Source organism: Scyliorhinus torazame, chromosome 14, assembly GCF_047496885.1.
Source record: "Scyliorhinus torazame isolate Kashiwa2021f chromosome 14, sScyTor2.1, whole genome shotgun sequence".
Classification (NCBI taxonomy): Eukaryota; Metazoa; Chordata; class Chondrichthyes; order Carcharhiniformes; family Scyliorhinidae; genus Scyliorhinus; species Scyliorhinus torazame.
In genome coordinates, this window is record NC_092720.1 from 44,759,949 (window position 1) to 44,778,303 (window position 18,355).

Below are 18,355 nucleotides of genomic sequence, written 5' to 3' on the forward strand. Positions count from 1 at the left end.
AGAGTTGAAAAGGCATTGGATCACGCGAGGCCAGAAGTATATCCTCAGAAGTGCTAAGATTTGTGAAAAATTACTACTGTTTGGGAGACATTATTTAAACTAATTGTGGAAATTGGTGGCTCGTCCTTGGAATTTGTGTTAAAGCCTTGAAGGCAAAGGAAACTTAAAGGGCGAGTTGTAAAACCTGAAAGTGTAATCTTAGAATCAATCATGGAATCCCTATGGTGCAGAAGCAGGGCTTTCAGCCCACCGAGTCTAAAGCAACCCTCCAAAAGAGCACTCCATTCCCCTGTCAACCCCACCCTGCCCCCACAACCTAACCTCCACATTCCTGAACACTAAACGGCAATTTAGCATGGCCAATCTACCTAAACTTGATGGAAGCACCAGAGGGAAAGCATAATTAAATAGAAGATTGGAAAGTGTGACTTTTGAAAGTGGAATTTGGAATCATTCGTGTGGAAGCCGGAGTTCAGTGAGACAAGGTGGCTCGTGGTATGAGAATTACCTGGGGGGATTTTGAGGAGAAATCCACAGACATTCACTTGGGTTCAAAGAGGAAAGTGTCTTACCACAGTCATCTTGTGTGCTTAAGAGGGACTTTGTGTATTAATGAGAAAATTGTAGCTTAAAATGTACTTTGTGATCCATGTTAATCCTAAAAGCAGTATGTAATTGCTAAAGTAAAAGGGGAGTAAAGTATTGTATTATAATCCAATTTTTCCATGTTTAATAAATGTTTTTTTCTTGTTGTTGAAACTAATTAGCGAGCCTGTGACTATGTTCCTCCATGTTTTATTTTTAAAAAAGTTATAGCATCAACTGGGATTGTAGCACTATTCATAACTCCCCCTCTTTTTCAGCTGCTATTTTGTTTATCTGGATTTTGACATAGTCTATGTAAAGTCCAGGTACAGTTGCATTGTAACTGCAGAGCTGGACCAGCAATCCAGAGGCCTAGACTATTGACCTAGAAAAAAGCATTCAGATCCCACCTCGCAGCTGGGGGGGGGGGGATTAAATTTAATCAATCAAATCTGGAATACAAAGCTAGATTTACAGAATGGTTACAGGATAAAGAAGGCAATTTAGTCCATTGATCCCATGATGGCTCTTTACAAGAGCAGCTCAGCTGGCCGCAGTCTCCTGCCTGTTTCCTGTAGTCCTGCACCTTTCCCTTCAGGTGTTTATCCAAATTACTTTTGGAAACCGTGAATGGCTCTTCTTCCCACACCTTCTCAGGCAACACTTTCCAGATCCTAATTACATGCTGTGTAAAAATGTTTTCCTCATGTCGCCATTGGTTCCTTCACCAATCACTTTGCACTTGTGCTTTCTGGTCCTCGAACCTTCTGTTGCTAACTTGCTGTTGTCTCTTAATTTGGCTTTGTTTAATTACGTTTGCTCAAGAATCGCCAGGTATCTTTCGACACCGCCACAAAGTTCAAAACCGAATACTGATCAAAGACTTGATACACCAGTTAGTAAGTTCAAAATCAATGCTCATTTATTTACACACACAGTCACATATACTCATGCATAAACTCTTCAAACTAAACTAACACTACTGCTAAAAGCCTATACTTAGCTTCGGGTGCCCACTCAGTCAGAGGAACAATGGTCGTTGCTCGGTTCTGAGGCTGCTGGGTTGAGCTGTTTACAGGATAGCAACTAAGAGTGTCTATCTCGTAGCGTGCGTTGACTCGGAACTTACTTGGTCTGGCGTAGCTGCTTGGCTGGTCTCTCTTCGCTGAGAGCCAAGGCCAAAGAAGAAAGATTCTCTCTTGGGGAATACTTTTTATACCCGAAAGGGCTTTGCCCGCTTTTAGGCGGGCCTTGAACTTGGCCTCAATTAATTGGGCCTTTCCCAATCATTCTTATCGATCTTCCTCCAATAGAGGGGTGGGTTCCCTGATTGCTGGGCGTGTCCTAGGTGACCGTTGGTCTGCTTTGTTTTAGCCTCCTCTGGTGCCGGGGTGTCTGCCTTAACATTGTTTATCTAAATGTTTCCCTTTTGTCCCTGGAAATGGCTGATTAGTATGTAGATGGCTTAGCAGTACCGGTCCTGTCTGAGAGCCACTGCTCTAATCAACAGACAGACCTTGCATCTGCTTGCTTTTCAGTATTGTCCAATTTTCCCTGCATTCTTTGCAAAGTGTCCATTTTGTAATCGGGATGTGGCCGTCCCAGATGACTACACTTCCGCCAAAGGAAACAGTTTCTCTGTGAGGTCTACTCTTGTCTGGATCATTCATACTTCGAAGACCTGTGTCAAATCGCCTCTCAACCTTCCTATCTCTGAAGAGAAGAACATTAGCTTCTCCAATTGTCCACGCTATGGAACTCCCAATCAACAACAACAGCAACTTACATTCGTACAGCCCCTTAGACATTATAAAATGTCCGAAGACGCTTCACAGGACCATGATAAAACAAAGTAAGACACCAAGCTGGTCGAATGACCAAAACTTTGGTCAAATGGCGGGTTTTAATGAGTATTTTAAATGAGGAAAATGAGGTAGAGAGGCAAGTGGGAATGGAATTCCAGAGCTTAGGGCCTAGGCAGCTGAGGGCCTAGTCACTCATGGTGGAGTGATTTGAATCAGAGGCTAGAATTAGTGATGTGCAGGTATCTCAAAGGGTTATGCAGGTGCAAGAGTTCACAAGGATAGGGAGGGAAAAGGCCATGGAAGGCAGGATAGGAATCCTAAAATCAAGATGTTGTTTGATTGGGAGCTAGAGGCAGATTTACAGTTCATGGGGCCCAGCGCTTCCATTCATTTCTGGGCCCATGCCTCCCCCCACCCCCCCACCAACCTCACGCCCCTCCCAACCCCACCCACTCTTGTCCTACAGAATGCAAAGGCGAAAGCCACAAAAATACACAAATTGATCATTGAATTTTGAATTGGCAAATCTAGGTCTTCAGAAAATTCACTCGTACATTTGAATGAGGATGAACGTATAGTTTGTGCACTGTTCAGTACTTCAAACTTTTACAAGCAAAATGACAAACTGTCTTTTTGCCTAGCTTCGCCCTCTTGTCTTTCCTTCAATTATCTACGTTTTGGCTGTCAGATTGATAGTGTTGCTTCATATTGCTGAAGAAACTGATCTTGATTTTAATGAAGTGTCTGAAAGAGCAGGTGTTTGCACAGTCAATCCCTTGTTTTTATCACCTTCAATTCAAGTTCCGCAGAAATTTGATTAATCTTTTAACTATTAAGATGTGATACTAGATTTCAAACAACATTCACACTATTCTTCTCCTGCCAATTTCCCCCTCACAAACTCTCCCTCCCCGCAGACCCCCAACCCCATCACAAACTCTCCCTCCCTCCAAAATGCAACCCGGCCCACACACACTCTCCCTCCTTGCAAGTCTGCAAGTCTGGTTAACCCGCTCACAAATCTTCCTGCTCTCACCCCCCCCCCCCCCCCCCAATCTCCTCACAGTCTCCCCCTATTCCTCACACTCTCCCATTCTCACAATCTCACTCACTTCGCAGGCCTGGGGTTTCCAAGGCAGCCTCCTGCCTCATTATGATATCCTCGCGGCTAAGGCTTGATTCGGGGCAACACACCTCGTGCCTTGCTGTTGGGGGACCTGCTCTGGGTCAAGTTGCAAAGCTGTTTGTCGGTTGACCCATCTCCTAGTGGCTTGATTTCGGCACCTCGCGCCTCACTATTGCTGACTTGTTCTGGTCGAGTCGCAAGCCTGCTCGTCTCGCCTGCTCTGCAGCTGTCCTCACTTTGTGATAACTTTTGGCATCTTGTGCCTCGCTGTTCAGCCCTCGGTCAGGCCTCCTACTCGCCTCGCCACATGCTCCTCTCGGCGGCTGACTTTACCTCGTGGTGGCTTTCTGCGGCCGGGTCGAGTCGCAAACCTGCTTGCCTTTCACAAAGTGGTAGCCATGATGTGGCGATGCCGGCGTTGGACTGGGGTGGGTGCAGTAAGAAGTCGTACAACACCAGGTTAAAGTTCAACAGGTTTGTTCCGAATCACTAGCTTTCGGAGCACAGCTCCTTCCTCAGGTGAATCTGATGAGTCTTAGACCATTGTCAAGGAAAAGGCTTAGAGTTGGTAGCTAGGGAATGGAGTTTTGAGTAGGGTCTGAGAACACTGGCTTCAGTCTTCTCAAGATATAATAGAAATAGAAATAATGGACAGGAATGCTGTGCATGTGCGTAACCACTTCTGTGTTCTTCTTTCAAACCATTCACATATCAGCCATGCAGTGTAAGCAGGCTACAGCTTTACTGAGACTCCAGTGGCACCTTTGTGTCTCAGTGTGGTGGCTGCAGTGTAAAGGCATCTTTAACTGTCTTCTCCAGCTGCTCTGCATCTTTACAACACTCTGCCACCAAAACTGTATCATTCCTTCTTCCACACAAATGGATTGTCTCTGCAACCCTAAAGGTGCAAAATCTCACCAGCCTTCCTCCCCCTCTCATACTTTCCTGTTGCATGAACTGGGAGTTCTTATGGAAAATCTACTTGTTAGCAAAGGTCAAGTAGCCTAAACCCTAAATTGTTTTATTTTCACCATTAATTGTAATATTTCAGTAAATGGCTTAAATCTCACTACCCAATAAGACAAAGAACAAAGAAAAGTACAGCACAGGAACAGGCCCTTCGGCCCTCCAAACCTGTGCCGATCATGATGCCCTCACTAAAAATAAAACCTTCTGCCCTTACTCAGTCCATATCCCTCTATTTCCTGCCTATTCATGTACCCATCCAGATGCCTCTTAAATGTTGCTAATGCGCCTGCTTCCACCACATCCTCTGGCAGCGCATTCCAGGCACCCACCACTCTCTCTGTGAAAAGCTTACCCTGCACATCTCCCTTAAACTTTCCCCCTCTAACCTTGAACCTGTGCCCCCTTGTAATTGACACTTTCACCCTTGGAAAAAGCCTCTGACTATCCACCCTGTCTATGCCTCTCATCATTTTGTAGACCTCTATCAGGTTTCCCCTCAGCCTCCGTCTTTCCAGCGAAAACAATCCTAGTTTATTCAACCTCTCCTCATAGGCAACACCCTCAAAACCAGGCAACACCCTGGTGAACCTTCTTTGCACTCTCTCCAAAGCTTCCACTTCTGATAATGTGGTGACCAGAACTGCACGCAATACTCCAAATGCGGCCTAACCAAGGTTTTATATAGCTGCAGCATGATTTCCTAACTCCTGTACTCAATGTCCCCGGCTGATGAAGGCAAGCATGCCATATGCCTTCTTAATCACCTTGGTCACCTGTGTTGCTACATTTAGGGAAAGTGGACCTGCACGCCCAGATCCCTCTGTATGTTAATGTTCCTAAGGGTTCTACCATTTACAGTATAATTCATACCTAGATTTGAATCTCAAAAATACATCACTCACATTTGTCTGGATTAAACGCCACCTGTCATTTCTGTGCTCAAGTCTCCGATCTATCTATATCCTGTTGTATTCTCTCACAACCCTCAGCACAATCAGCAACTCGGCCAATCTTTGTGTCATCCGCAAACTTACTGATCAGACCACCCACATTTTCCTCCAGATAATTTCTATATACTACAAACAACAGAGGTCCCAGCATCGATCCCTACCGAACACCACTAGCTACAGATCTCCATTCTGATAAACACCCTTCCACCGCGACTCTCTGTCTTCTATAAGCAAGCCAGTTCTGTATCCATTTAGCCAGCCCACCCCGACAAGGGATAAATCATGCATAAACACTTAGGCAATAACTTTATTTAGATACTCGACAAATACCAGTCAAGAGTTGGATGTCCGTCACTAGTATGTGACTATTACACAGTCTGCTACAAGATTATTCTTCCCTATTATTAATGCATCTGTGCTGTCATGTGATTTGCAGACTCGGCAAGAGTTGTCAACAGCAACATTTTCTCGAATGATCTTTTCCTGGGCCAGATTCAACTGGGTTTCACAATCATTATTGGAAGAAAAAAAATTAACTTTATTGGACTGAATGAACCTTGCAAAATCAAACACACCAGGGTTCATTTTGTTTCTGGAGAGATCTAAACCATTATGTGTGTTTACTTCAGGCTTCCTGTTTGTGAAATTATTTTCCAGGTTCCCTGGCTGCAAAATTCTGTGAGAAGTTTTATTAATTCTGCCTACCTAATTTTCGACCCTGTGCATGCCTTTTCCTCTTGGAATTGAATGTGTGACTATGCTCGCCAGTGCCTCAGCATCATGAATTGGTTAGTCGCACTAGTGACTTGCGTTCCCCTCTTTAACTCGCCTGCTCTTGCTTATCGACAAGTTGTCACCTTTTCTACAATTCCTTGTGACGCGGTGGGAGCGATGAAAGCTGCTGATCTTGCAGTTCATTACATCAATAATGTTCGAAGAAAGGGATTCAAGTACAGACTGAACAGACTGAAGAATGCGCAGGAAAAACAGGTGGGTTCAAGATTTTAAAAATGGGGGGGGGTCACAAATCTGTGGTAGTGGAAATCTTGCTCAGATGTTTCTCCACAGCCGGCATTAGGAGGGCGCAGACGCACATTTGGATGTTGATTCTTTGGAAAAGTGGGGGCTATTCACAAGATGTTTGCTGTCCTCCTCTGGTTCAACGTCCTAATGGGAATGTGACTTGGAGCAGGGCTAACAAGTGTTTTGAAGGTTATCACAGGGAGAGTATGACAATGTGTTTGAAACTTACCTCAGTCAACCACTCACTGGATGAAACATATAGCTTGAGCTTTAGTCAGGAGGGGAAAGCGTGCAAGGCACTACATAACATCTGTATTAGGAAGCTTTTCTTACCTAAATTTGATTCCACCAGTGCCCTCCACTTCATGAGGGATACTGGTACTGACCTGTGACCCCTGTTTTAGCACCAATTGGAGCCCCACATCAGAGCATGCCCAGTGTTGCCTGTGGCCTTCGAGATGACGATGACCCTTGCTCTTTACATCACTGGGATCTCTGGCTATGGGGAGGGGAGGCTCCAGATTGCTGCATCTTGGTATTAGCTGGGGCCACCTAGCCCAGCTACCTGTTTGGAATGAACAATGAAAGAACAGGCAGGGGAATCAGGGATCCCATGGGGATAAGCCTCAATACTCCCACTGCTCTTAACAGGAGTAATCTCAGAGCTGCTCCACACTCTCCTTCGTGCTTTAAACCCCAAGGAAATGCCTCAAAGAGTCATGATGAGAGCATTCACTGCAACTGCCACTAGAGTCCACAACTGTGGGCCATCCAGCATTGTCCACAGAATAAACTCCCTTGCTCCTGGCTGACTGTATAGTTTTGACACTCTGCAAAACACTAAATGGCCAGCTATACTGTTTTAAAGATGTTAGTTGAGGAATAAATATTGACCAGGGCATCAGGGAGAACTCTCCTGTCCCACTTTGAATGGTGTCATGAGATCCTTTAGAACCATAAAAACGTTCCAGCACAGAAGGAGGCCATTCAGCCCTCTTGTCCATGCCAGCCTGAGGGCACCCATGGTGAGCTTGTGGTGCAACGGTCGGGCGTCTGACTCCAGATCAGAAGGTTGCGTGTTCAAATCACGTCAGTACAAAATACGTGGAAGGAGGCGATTTAAAGAAAAGCTTTAATATAGCACTAGGAAGTGCTGAGGGTTTTGGCCATAGGTGATATCATGACTGGAACAGGCTTGGAGGCCGAAGGGCCTGTTCCTGTGCTGTATTGTTCTTAGTACCTTTCTAATCCCAGCTTCCTGCACCTGGTCCATAGCCCTGCAGCTTCCAGCACTTAAGATGCAGATCCAGATACATTTTTAAAAGGGTTTAGGATCTCTGCCTCAACCACCAATTCAGCTGGTGAATTCCAGACTCCCACTACCCTCTGTGTAAAACAAGATCTTCCTCATGTGCCCAGCTTGAGATGGAAGCTAAGGTCTTAGTTTAACATTCATTTGAAGAAGGCATCTTTGACAGTAGAGTGTACAATTGCTCAACAAAAGCACTCAAATGACAGTCTGACCTCAACCCAACCTCTGACTCGGAGTCAAAAGTACCAGAGTCACGGTCAAACCTGTATGTAGCACAGTAAACTAAATAATGAGAAGGAAATTGAATGTCAAAAACCCTGGTTCAGTTTATTTATTTCAATTTCTTAAATGATTTCAGGAACTATATGAGATCAGCTATTATTTGGAGTTTGAGGTTTTTGAAACCAGATGTCATGTCAGAAGCTCCTACCCATTGAAAAGTTGCGAAATCCTACCATATCACTTGATGGTAAAGAGCTAATTAATTATATTCTCTTCTCTAACATTCTTACTGAATATTAAATATTTCAAAGGCCTCTAAAAATCAGGCTAGTTATTATTTTTGTCAAACGGCTGTAGAAATAAAGGCTACCTATACCATCAGCTCTGATAAAGATTTCTACTTAGCTGAATGTCAATAATCTGTCTTTTCTTATTGAAGATACTGAGTGACTTATTGTGTATTTCCTGCAGGCTTTTATTTTATTTCAGAATTACAGTACTTGCAGTTTTCCTTTCTTTTATGGAAGAATAATGAGCCATTTGACACAGTCTGGATATCATAGAGCATTATTATAGAATTTATAGTGCAGAAGGAGGCCATTCGGCCCATTGAGTCTGCACCGGCCCTCGGAACGACCACCCCATTTAAGCCCGCACCTCCACCGTATCCCTGTAATCTCACCTAACCTTTTTGGATACTAAAGGGCAATTTAGCCCTTAGGGCAATCCACCTAACCTGCACATCTTTGGACTGTGGGAGGAAACCTGAGCATCCGGAGGAAACCCACGCAGACACGGGGACAAAGTACAAACTACACACAGTCACCCGAGGCCGGAATTGAACTCGGGTCTCTGGAGCTGTGAGGCAGCAGTGCTAACCACTGTGCCACCATGCCGTCAGTTGGCTAATAATAGCGGAATGTGAAGTTGATTGGACTGGTTGTTGTAGTGTACTTGTGAGGCTCATTCGAGTGGTTGTTACAACATAGATAGGAGGGCGAATAGTCTGGTTGCTATTGTAGAGGATTATTGTGTTAGTTGTTATGGTGTACGACAATATGTTATTGGGCTCGTTGTGGTGTAGGTGTGATTGTCTTTGGACTAGTTGTTGCAGTGTAAGTATGAGAATTACTGGACTAGTTATAGAATCATAGGGCTGAATTTTATGCTGGGTCAGTGGCTATTTAGGGATCTGAATTGGCCCTGAAAGGGCAGCAAGGTAGCATAGTGATTAGCACAATTGCTTCACAGCTCCAAGGTCCCAGGATCGACTCCCGGCTTGGGTCACTGTCTGTGCGGAGTCTGCACATTCTCCCCGTGTGTGCGTGGGTTTCCTCCGGGTGCTCCGGTTTCCTCCCACAGTCCAAAGATGTGCAGGTTAGGTGGATTGGCCATTCTAAATTGTCCTTAGTGTCCAAAATTGCCCTTAGTTGGGTGGGGTTACTGGGTTACGGGGATAGGGTGGAGATGTGCGGTTGGGTAGGGTGCTCTTTCCAAGAGCCGGTGCAGACTCGATGGGCCGAATGGTCTCCTTCTGCACTGTAAATTCTATGAAATAAGCAAGTGGGCTGCCCCGACACCTCCTCCACTGCTGGTAAAATTGCAGTGGTAGTGGACAAGGGCAGGTCAGTGCCAGAGACAGTGTTGTTGGATTGTTTGAGGGGGAAAGGGGGCGTAAAGTTGCGGCCATAAAATCTTACAGCATAGAGGAAGGAGGCTATTTACTTCATTCTGGTTGTGCCCGTTTGTTGAAAAGAGCTGCTCAATTTTGTCCAACACCTCAATCCTTTCCTCATAACTCTGCAAATTAGCCCCCATCAAGTACATGCCCAGTAATGTTTTGGTGTCAGTGTAAGGGCTATTGGATTAGTTGTTTAATCATAGAATCTTAGAGCATAAAGGAATTTGGCCCATCATGCAGGTGCAAGTTCTTTGAATGAGTTGCCTAATTTAGACCCAAACTTGACTTTCCTGGGAAGATGAGCTTATATTAGAAAAAGGATTGAACAGGTTGGGCCTATAACCATTTGAGTTTAGGAGAGTGGGAGCTGATCTTATTGAAATATATAAGATCCTGAGGAGATTTGAAGGATGTTTCCAATTATGGGAGAGACTTGAAGCAGGGAAACACAGTTTAAGAATAAGAGTACCACTGTTTAAGACAAAGATGAGGAAATATTTTTCCCTCAAAGGGTCATTAGAATGTGGAATTATGTTTCCCAGAAGGGTGGGTCATTGAATTTATTCAAGGCAGAGTTGGGCAGATTTTTGATAGGGAATCAGCGTTATGAGGGGCAGATGGCAATGTGTAGTTGAGAACACAATCAGATCATCCATAATCTTATAGATAGGAAAAGCAGGCTCGAATGGCTGAATGGACTACTCCTGTTCCGAAATCCTATTGCCTACTCCAACTTTTTCACCCAAACTCTGTAAGTTATTATCCAATTACCTTTTGGTAGAGAGCAGATGTGAGGTTTATAGGACTAATTACTGTTGTGTAGATGTGATAGATGTTGGGCATGTTATTAGTAGTGACGGTGTGAAAGTTATTTGAATGGGTGTGGCGATTAGAATGTTTGCTATAGCCTTAGTGTGGAGATGATCAAATTGGTATTTGTATTGAATGTGATGGAATTATTAAAAATGGTTATTCGAGTGTGCGGGTTAAGCAGGATGGCTATTGACATATACATGAAGTGCTTATCAAGGCTGAGTTTAGATTACTGTAGATACTCCAGCTTTATGATTACCAGCCCAATTGCGATACAATCTAGTAGATGATTTGTTTGACTGTACTGACACGAATCCAATATTGTTTTATGTGCTTCCATTAGAGACCATTTAGTGAATGTAAAATCATCATTCGCATCTCAAAAGGTTTCCAGAACGTGAAGGATTATCTGTGTTCTGAATATCCAGGTACGATATCTTTATGATAGGAATCATCACATTGGTTAAGATAGATGTCAGTGAATTACAGATCACGATCCTAAATTAAAAAATACAGATCATGGCAAAAAGAGAGTGAAGTGGGAGCCATTAGACCTTGACTTTAGATTTTGGGGCCTGAAATTTGCAATCCAGAAAACACCGACTGGATTGAAATTTGCTCTCAGTTGGATCCAAACCAAAATGGATTATTTGGGAACACATTCAAAGTTGCTTCTGAGTGTCAGACAATCAATCATTGTTTGGTTTGAAAAAAGATGACAAGGTGGATTGTAATAAATGACTCACAATTTTATCTGCTCATCCTATAGGGGGGGCAGCACGGTAGCATTGTGGATAGCACAATTGCTTCACAGCTCCAGGGTCCCAGGTTCGATTCCAGCTTGGGTCACTGTCTGTGCGGAGTCTACACATCCTCCCCGTGTATGCGTAGGTTTCCTCCGGGTGCTCCGGTTTCCTCCCACAGTCCAAAGATGTGCAGGTTAGGTGGATTGGCCATGATAAATTGCCCTTAGTGTCCAAAATTGCCCTTAGTGTTGGGTGGGGTTACTGGGTTATGGGGATAGGGTGTTGACCTTGGGTAGGGTGCTCTTTCCAAGAGCCGGTGCAGACTCGATGGGCCGAATGGCCTCCTTCTGCACTGTAAATTGTATGTATGATATACATAAAAGATTTGCAAAAAACGCTTTACACTAAAAGTGTGAGTAGCAGAGACCATTCAATTTAAAAACTGTCAGCATGACCCTGCCAATATGGACGCAACTACAGGGAGAGTGGGAGGAAAGTCAGTTCTGTCAGGGCACTCTTTGGTCATCCAATATTGCTCATGCTTCCGGAACATTTATATGGGTGTTGTTTCCTCTGGCCAGGATGTGTGTGTGTGGGAGGGGAGGGGGGGGGGGGGGGGGGTTCGAGAACAAGGGGCCACAGTCTCAGGATATGGGGTGGGCCATTTTGAACTGAGACGAGGGAAAATGCTTCACTCATAGGGTAGTGAACCTGTGTAATTCTCTACCACAGAAGGCTGTGGAGGCATTAAAGGTGTTAAGTGACATGAGGAATGTGTGAGAGTATGGTGCTGAGATAGAGGATCAGCCAAGTTATATTGAATAGAGGGGCAGGCTCAAAGGGCAGAATGGCCTACCCGTGCTCCTATTTTCTATGATCTGGGCCAGGCCTGAGCCAACATGTGTGTTCCACTTTCACCATGGAAGTGACTTATATAGTGGGTGCTTAAATGCTGTCGGGTTGGATTGTCTGTTCAGGAGACAGTTCTCCCGCAGGGGTATAATCGCTCCTGGTCTGCACAGGTGCTAGGAGCGGTGCCCAGCAGCGATCCCCTCTCCCTTGTCATGCAAATTTATACAAGGCGGGGAGCTCGTGGTATTCTGTTGGAATCCCGGTATCAAGCGCCCATTTTGAGTGGGCAGCCTGGTACTGAGGCCTGGCCGCGGGCCCCCCTCCCACCACTATGTGAATCCTGTTCCCCCCACTGACAACTAGGGGCATTCTGCACCTCCCCACCATCACAGGAATTACGGGTCACCCGACCGACAGCACACATGCATGAGGGTGACCCAACCGCCTCCCCACTGACTCCCCATCAGAATTCCCATCAGAGACCCCCATATCAGCAACCCCCGTATCAGAGACACACCATCAGAGACCCTCATATCAGCAACCCCCATATCAGAGACACACCATCAGAGACCCCCATATCAGGTACCCTCTTATCAGAGACCCACCACTAGAGACCACCCATCAGTGATCTCCATCTCAGAGACCCCCCTCTCACAGATCCCCAAATCAGAGACCTCCCCATCTGAGATCCCGATATCAGAGTCCCATATCAGAGACCCCCATATCAGAGTGAAAGCACTTATCTCAGAGATGTTTATAAACATTGTGGTTAGCTTCACAGTAGGATACCAGAGATGCATTCAAGTGTGAAGGGGAATTAAAATAAACAATCCAGACTCCTGGCTGCTGGAAGCTATTACCATGTCAATTACAGCCTATTAATAGCCATTTCTATTTGAAAGTGAATAGAAGCCTCGAAAATCAAAGGATGAGATGGGTTTAAAGCCTGTGGTGTGTTTTGGCTTTCTATGGAGCCTTGAACACTTGTAACAGCTGTTGCTTTCAAACGTATGTGTGAGGCACCAGGTGAAAGGGACTGGTAAGTGAAAAGCAGTATTCTTTTACTGTTTCTGCCTGGACTGCTGTTTAGCTTCCAGGCAGGGGTGACTGATGGGGGGAGGATCTCTGATTGGGGATCTCTATTGGGGGGATCTCTGATGGGGGGGTCTCTGGTATGGGGCTCTATGATTGGGGGGCCTCAGATGAGGGGTCTCAGATATAGGGATAAGTTGGGGGTCTGATTGGGGATCTCCTTTGGGGTCTGATGGGAGGCTTTAGGGGGCTAGAGTGGGCAGGATTTGCATTGTGATGGGAGGGGGCCCTGTGCTGGAGTTTGGGAGCACTTACATTGCATACTTAGCACCTTGGCACACCTTGGGGTCCACTGTGTCAGGGCCATGTTTGAAAATACTTACACTAATCCACGCTACCTTGAATCCCAGCCGGGAGGGCTGGAGCAACACGAGGGTTTGGAAAATCAGGTTTCCAGCCCCCAAATGGGTCCAAATGAGCCATTTGCATCTTCCCACCAGCGGGGGGCAGATAGCCACCGGCAGGGGGACCAGAGCACTGGAAGGGCAGCTATCCCATTTTTAGCCTGATTCTCGATTCTCCGCTGCATTGGGATCTCCTCAACTTGGCGGCGAGCGGTGGAGAATCCACCACGTTGACACTTCAGCTGGGGGAATTCCTGATGTCAGAATTTTCTAACCTTCACCACACCTCCGCTGATGCCAGGGGCCATAATTCAGCTCTAGAAAATTCTAGAAGATTCATGTTGGAAGGTAGAAGGGTCCAGAACTTGGGTCCAGGCATGTGGGGCGTCATTCTCCGACCCCCCAGCGGGTCGGAGAATGGCCGTTGGCCGCCGTGAATCCCGCCCCCGCCGGTTGCCGAAGTCTCCGGTACCGGATATTCGGCGGGGGTGGGAATCGGGCTGCACTGGTTGGCGGGCCCCCCGCTGGATTCTCCGGCCCGGATAGGCCGAAGTCCCGCCGATAAATTGCCTGTCCCGCCGGCGTAAATTAGAGTACCTATTTACCGGCGGGACAAGGCGGCGTGGGCGGGCTCCGGGGTCCTGGGGCGGGGGCGATCTGACCCCGGGGGGTGCCCCCACGGTGGCCTGGCCCTCGATCGGGGCCCACCGATCCGCGGGCGGGCCTGTGCCGTGGGGGCACTCTTTCCCTTCCGCCTCCACCACGGCCTCCACCATGGCGGAGGCGGAAGAGACTCTCCCCACTGCGCATGCGCGGGCAACTGTCAGCGGCCGCTGACGCTCCCGCGCATGCGCCGCCCCGACATGTCATTTCCGCGCCAGCTGGCGGGGCAACAAAGGCCGTTTCCGCCAGCTGGCGGGGCGGAAATCCCTCTGGCGCCGGCCTAGCCCCTCAATGTTGGGGCTCGGCCCCCAAAGATGCGGAGCATTCCGCACCTTTGGGGCGGCACGTTGCCCGTCTGATTGGCGCCGCTTTGGGCGCCAGTCGGCGGACATTGCGCCGTTTGGGGAGAATTTCGCCCGAGATTTGTAAGTTGTGCTGAATTATGGACTTTGACGCGTTGGAACATTTTTTCCCTTGCCCCTACTTTAAACATGTGGGCACCATGAACATGTTTTTGTGCTTTCATTTCAGTGGGAAATCCATGCCAAGGATGCTTCTACACAACACCATTAAACAATAGAGATGTGGATAGTGCTGTTCAAGTTGCTATTCAAACTTATAACAGCCAGAGCAATGATACCAATTATTTTTCACTTTTTAATATCACAAAAGTCTTAACGAAGGTAAGTTTTCTTTCCATAATCAAATGGTGTAAGCAGAGAAAATCTAATTATCCTTAAGTCCTTAAAGTGACGGGCACGATTTTACTGGAAAAAAATCTATGTCCAGTTTTGGTCACGTTTAGCAGAGTGTTGGTGGCACCGAGAAACACTCGCTATGCAATGGCACGTTGCCGTTTGTTTTGGCCTTGGGGAGTTTCTCCAAGAGAGTGTCCTACTGGCGGGCCCAGCTGGAAAGGCAGCTCGCAGATCGGGGTGCCATTTTGTCTGGCTGCCCTGATCTCCCCCCTCCCCCCACCATTTTCGACCCCGACGACCCCGGTCTCCCCACCCAACCTTGGGGAAGCACACAGAACAGCCCCTCACACCCCCCTCCACCTGGTAAGGCGCTCCGGGGCCTGATCTCTGGCAGTGCCAACCTGGCACTGCACATCTCGCAAGTCACCTCTTGTGAGACCCAATGCCTTGTATCGGCACCAAGTCGGGGCAACGAGGCCGTTACTTTAAAGAAGGCTGTGCATAATTTGTTGTTAATCAGGCTCTGCCATTTGCTGTTTGGAATAGAATGCACGACACAGGACAGGGCACTTAGCCCAACTTGCACTCGTGTTTATATTGCACACAAAACTCCCCTCATCCCATCGACTTTATCTCAGCCATCCAGCATATATTTCTATTCCCCTATCTCTCATGTACTTATCTAATTTGTTTTTGAAAAAATCCAGAGGTAGAGATTTGTGTGGCCCATTTTGTGGGTGTGTGGGTTGCAATTAGTGACCTGCCCACGTTGGTTCTGAGGCACTAGATGAATTTGCTGCACCCACCTCATCTGCAGGGTTACAACATGCAGCCAAGCCAGTCACTCACTGTGATCTTGTTGATGGAATAGTGAATGTAAGGCAAAGGGAGAGTCCCAGGGTGAGGCTGGAGTCATTAGTGGTGGAGCTGGGAAGGGAGCGAGATTGAACTGCAGGAGATCAGGTCAGTATCTCAAGGACAATGCTGGGATTGGAATGGAAGCAGTTGATCAGAGAGGTCAATGCCTGACATCTGAGCTCGAGGACTTGGCAACAAAAACATAAGGTATGCGATGACATCATGTTGTAGCAGAGCATGAGCAGAGTGTGGGATGGGAAGGTGGGGGAAGATGAATGCTTGCACTCCCTAAGTTCTACAGAGGTGCCGGCTCTCAGCACCATGGCGCTGATGGTAACAGAGCCCAGGTTTTCTGACCATGCTGGGAACAATGAGGAGCCGATTCTCTGGCTGTGTTGCGTCTGGCGCAAATCCTGCTATGTCGGTAGAACCATAGTTGGTGCTGGGGGCTGGCCAGTGCAAGGTGCATCCAGCCTGCTGCAGCTGACCTAACCTGGTTTGCAGGGCAATTAGAGATGGGCAATAAATGCTGGCACAGCCTGCGTCGCCTACATCCCATGGGCAAATTTTTTAAAAAAACACTCCCTCTGGGCATGAACCAGATTAGCATATTTAAATGCATTTAAATATGTGGCAACAGTTTGAAGCCAGATTCTCCCCGCTTCCGGATGCCACTGAGGAGAGAATGAGGCAGAGACTCCAGCCTACCATTCTCAACGACGCCTGTGATGAGGTGGCAGAGGCTGTGAATGCTGCCAGCCTGAACAGGAGGACTGGCATGTAGTGCCAAAAGAAGATGAATGACCTCATTACGGTAACTCGGGTGTGTAACCACATCTGTGTCCCTGGCATCACTCCTGTCCCTCACTCCTCACATCACCCCCAATTCCGTAGAGGCCAACAACACCGCACCTGCCTGCATCTCCCTTACCACCAATCCTCCACACAACCCCAAAACATGTATTGATCCCGTTGACCAGGAGCCTTGCACACACATGCCACCAGCTAGCGGCCTCCTATGATGCCCACCTCCCACCAACTTGTTAGACGTTTTAGTTGCTGTGATATGAAGAGTCTAAAGTTCTGTTCCTTTTTCACAAACACACATTTATTTCATTCCAACAGCCTTTGCACAAAACTCTAACCATCCATCACCTGCCAAAGGCCACCTGAAGCCCCTTTACATATCAGTGTCAATTAATGGATACTTAACATAAATGAGACAACTAATTGCAATGTCTCTTAACCCATTACTTAACAGTCTCCCCTTCCTAGGAGAAAAAATAATTAGGTGAAAACAAAATTTCAAGAAACTCAAAAACACACACATGATTTCCCCCCCTTTTTTGTTTGTTTGGACGAGAAAGAAAAAAAAACAGTCACAGAAACAAGCGCCCTTCATTAACAATATCCAAAAGTTTCTGTGAACTCGCCCCTCTTTTCGTAAAACAGTCTGACAGTTGATAGCTCCTGTCGACCCATTTAATTTTTGTTATTTCCCCTCTGTCCAACATATGCTTCAAACTTGCGATGTCTATCCGTAACCTCTTTTCATTGACACATTTTGTAGAGTGCACATTTTCCCACAGGGATTTATTGTCAATGTGACAGTCAATAGGTATATTACCCAAATCCCCTCATCCCAAAATTTCTGTCAATATCATACTTATATAAAAGGCCATATCCACCGCCTCTACAAGGCTTAACGTCTCAGCATCCAAAGTGCTTTTTACCACCCTCCTTATTTTCTTTGTTTCCCACACAAGCGGGCAACATTTACCATTGTTCCCCAAAAGGAAAATTATAAAACCTCCTGCGCTTGAAACTCCATCACATAAATTTGCGTAGGACGCATCACTATAAACTATGAGTTTCAAGTGCCAAGGTCACCTGAAACCGGTACCTTCAAAACACACTCCTGCATTTTTAGTTTGACCAACGCTTTATTTGCTCTTATTATGTCTTCCACTTTGGGATCATTCATTTTTGTACTCAACTCTAAGACATCAAAACTCACGTCCGGTCTAGTCTGTCTACCTAACCAGTTCAGTTGCCCAATTAAACTTCGCAGTTGCTCTTTTTCTATCTTTGAAACCATTGCGTCTTTTTGTGAAACTCGGCCACGACTAATTGCTATTGGGCTGATGCTTTCCAAATAAGATTGCTGACGTAAAGTTGCCCCTAACTTAGTCTGTCCAATTTCCAGTCCAATATATTTAAATGCACCATAAGCCTGACTTCCAACCCTGAATTCTTTCCTCAAACCAGAGATTACAATAGCTTCAAAATCACTAGTCCCACCCCACAAAAAATCATCGACATGCATCATAAAAATGCCAGAAAGATTTCCTTTATAGTGCCAGTAAAACATTGCAGGATCTGCTTTCAACTGGCAACAGCCTAACTTTAACAAAACTGACCTTACCGAAAAATAGCAGACTCTAGATGCATCATTTAATCCATATACACATTTGTTCAACTTCCAGAGTACCCCTTCTGTGTGAGCTGCTTCTTTAGGAGGATGGAGAAAAATGTCTCTTTGGAGCTGATGCCCCTGCAAAAAGGCAGCTTTTATATCTATAGATTTGCATTCCCATGCCTTTGTGGCTAATAGAG

The 18,355-nt window shown here is 46.3% G+C and overlaps 1 protein-coding gene across 2 annotated transcripts in view; it reads left to right on the forward strand.

Annotated features, from left to right (window-relative positions):
* The first annotated feature begins 5,998 nt into the window (after positions 1 to 5,998).
* LOC140389690 (fetuin-B-like) overlaps positions 5,999 to 18,355 on the forward strand; it is a 30,829-nt gene continuing 18,472 nt past the window's right edge. The window contains exons 1-4 of one of the 2 annotated variants that reach the window (XM_072474069.1): positions 6,000 to 6,425; positions 8,129 to 8,239; positions 10,830 to 10,914; positions 14,715 to 14,866. In XM_072474069.1, the coding sequence (XP_072330170.1) occupies positions 6,183 to 6,425; positions 8,129 to 8,239; positions 10,830 to 10,914; positions 14,715 to 14,866 (591 nt within the window). In that variant the 5' untranslated portion in view covers positions 6,000 to 6,182. Of the gene's footprint in view, positions 6,426 to 8,128; positions 8,240 to 10,829; positions 10,915 to 14,714; positions 14,867 to 18,355 lie in introns of both variants that reach the window. The other variant, XM_072474070.1, reaches the window with a different exon arrangement.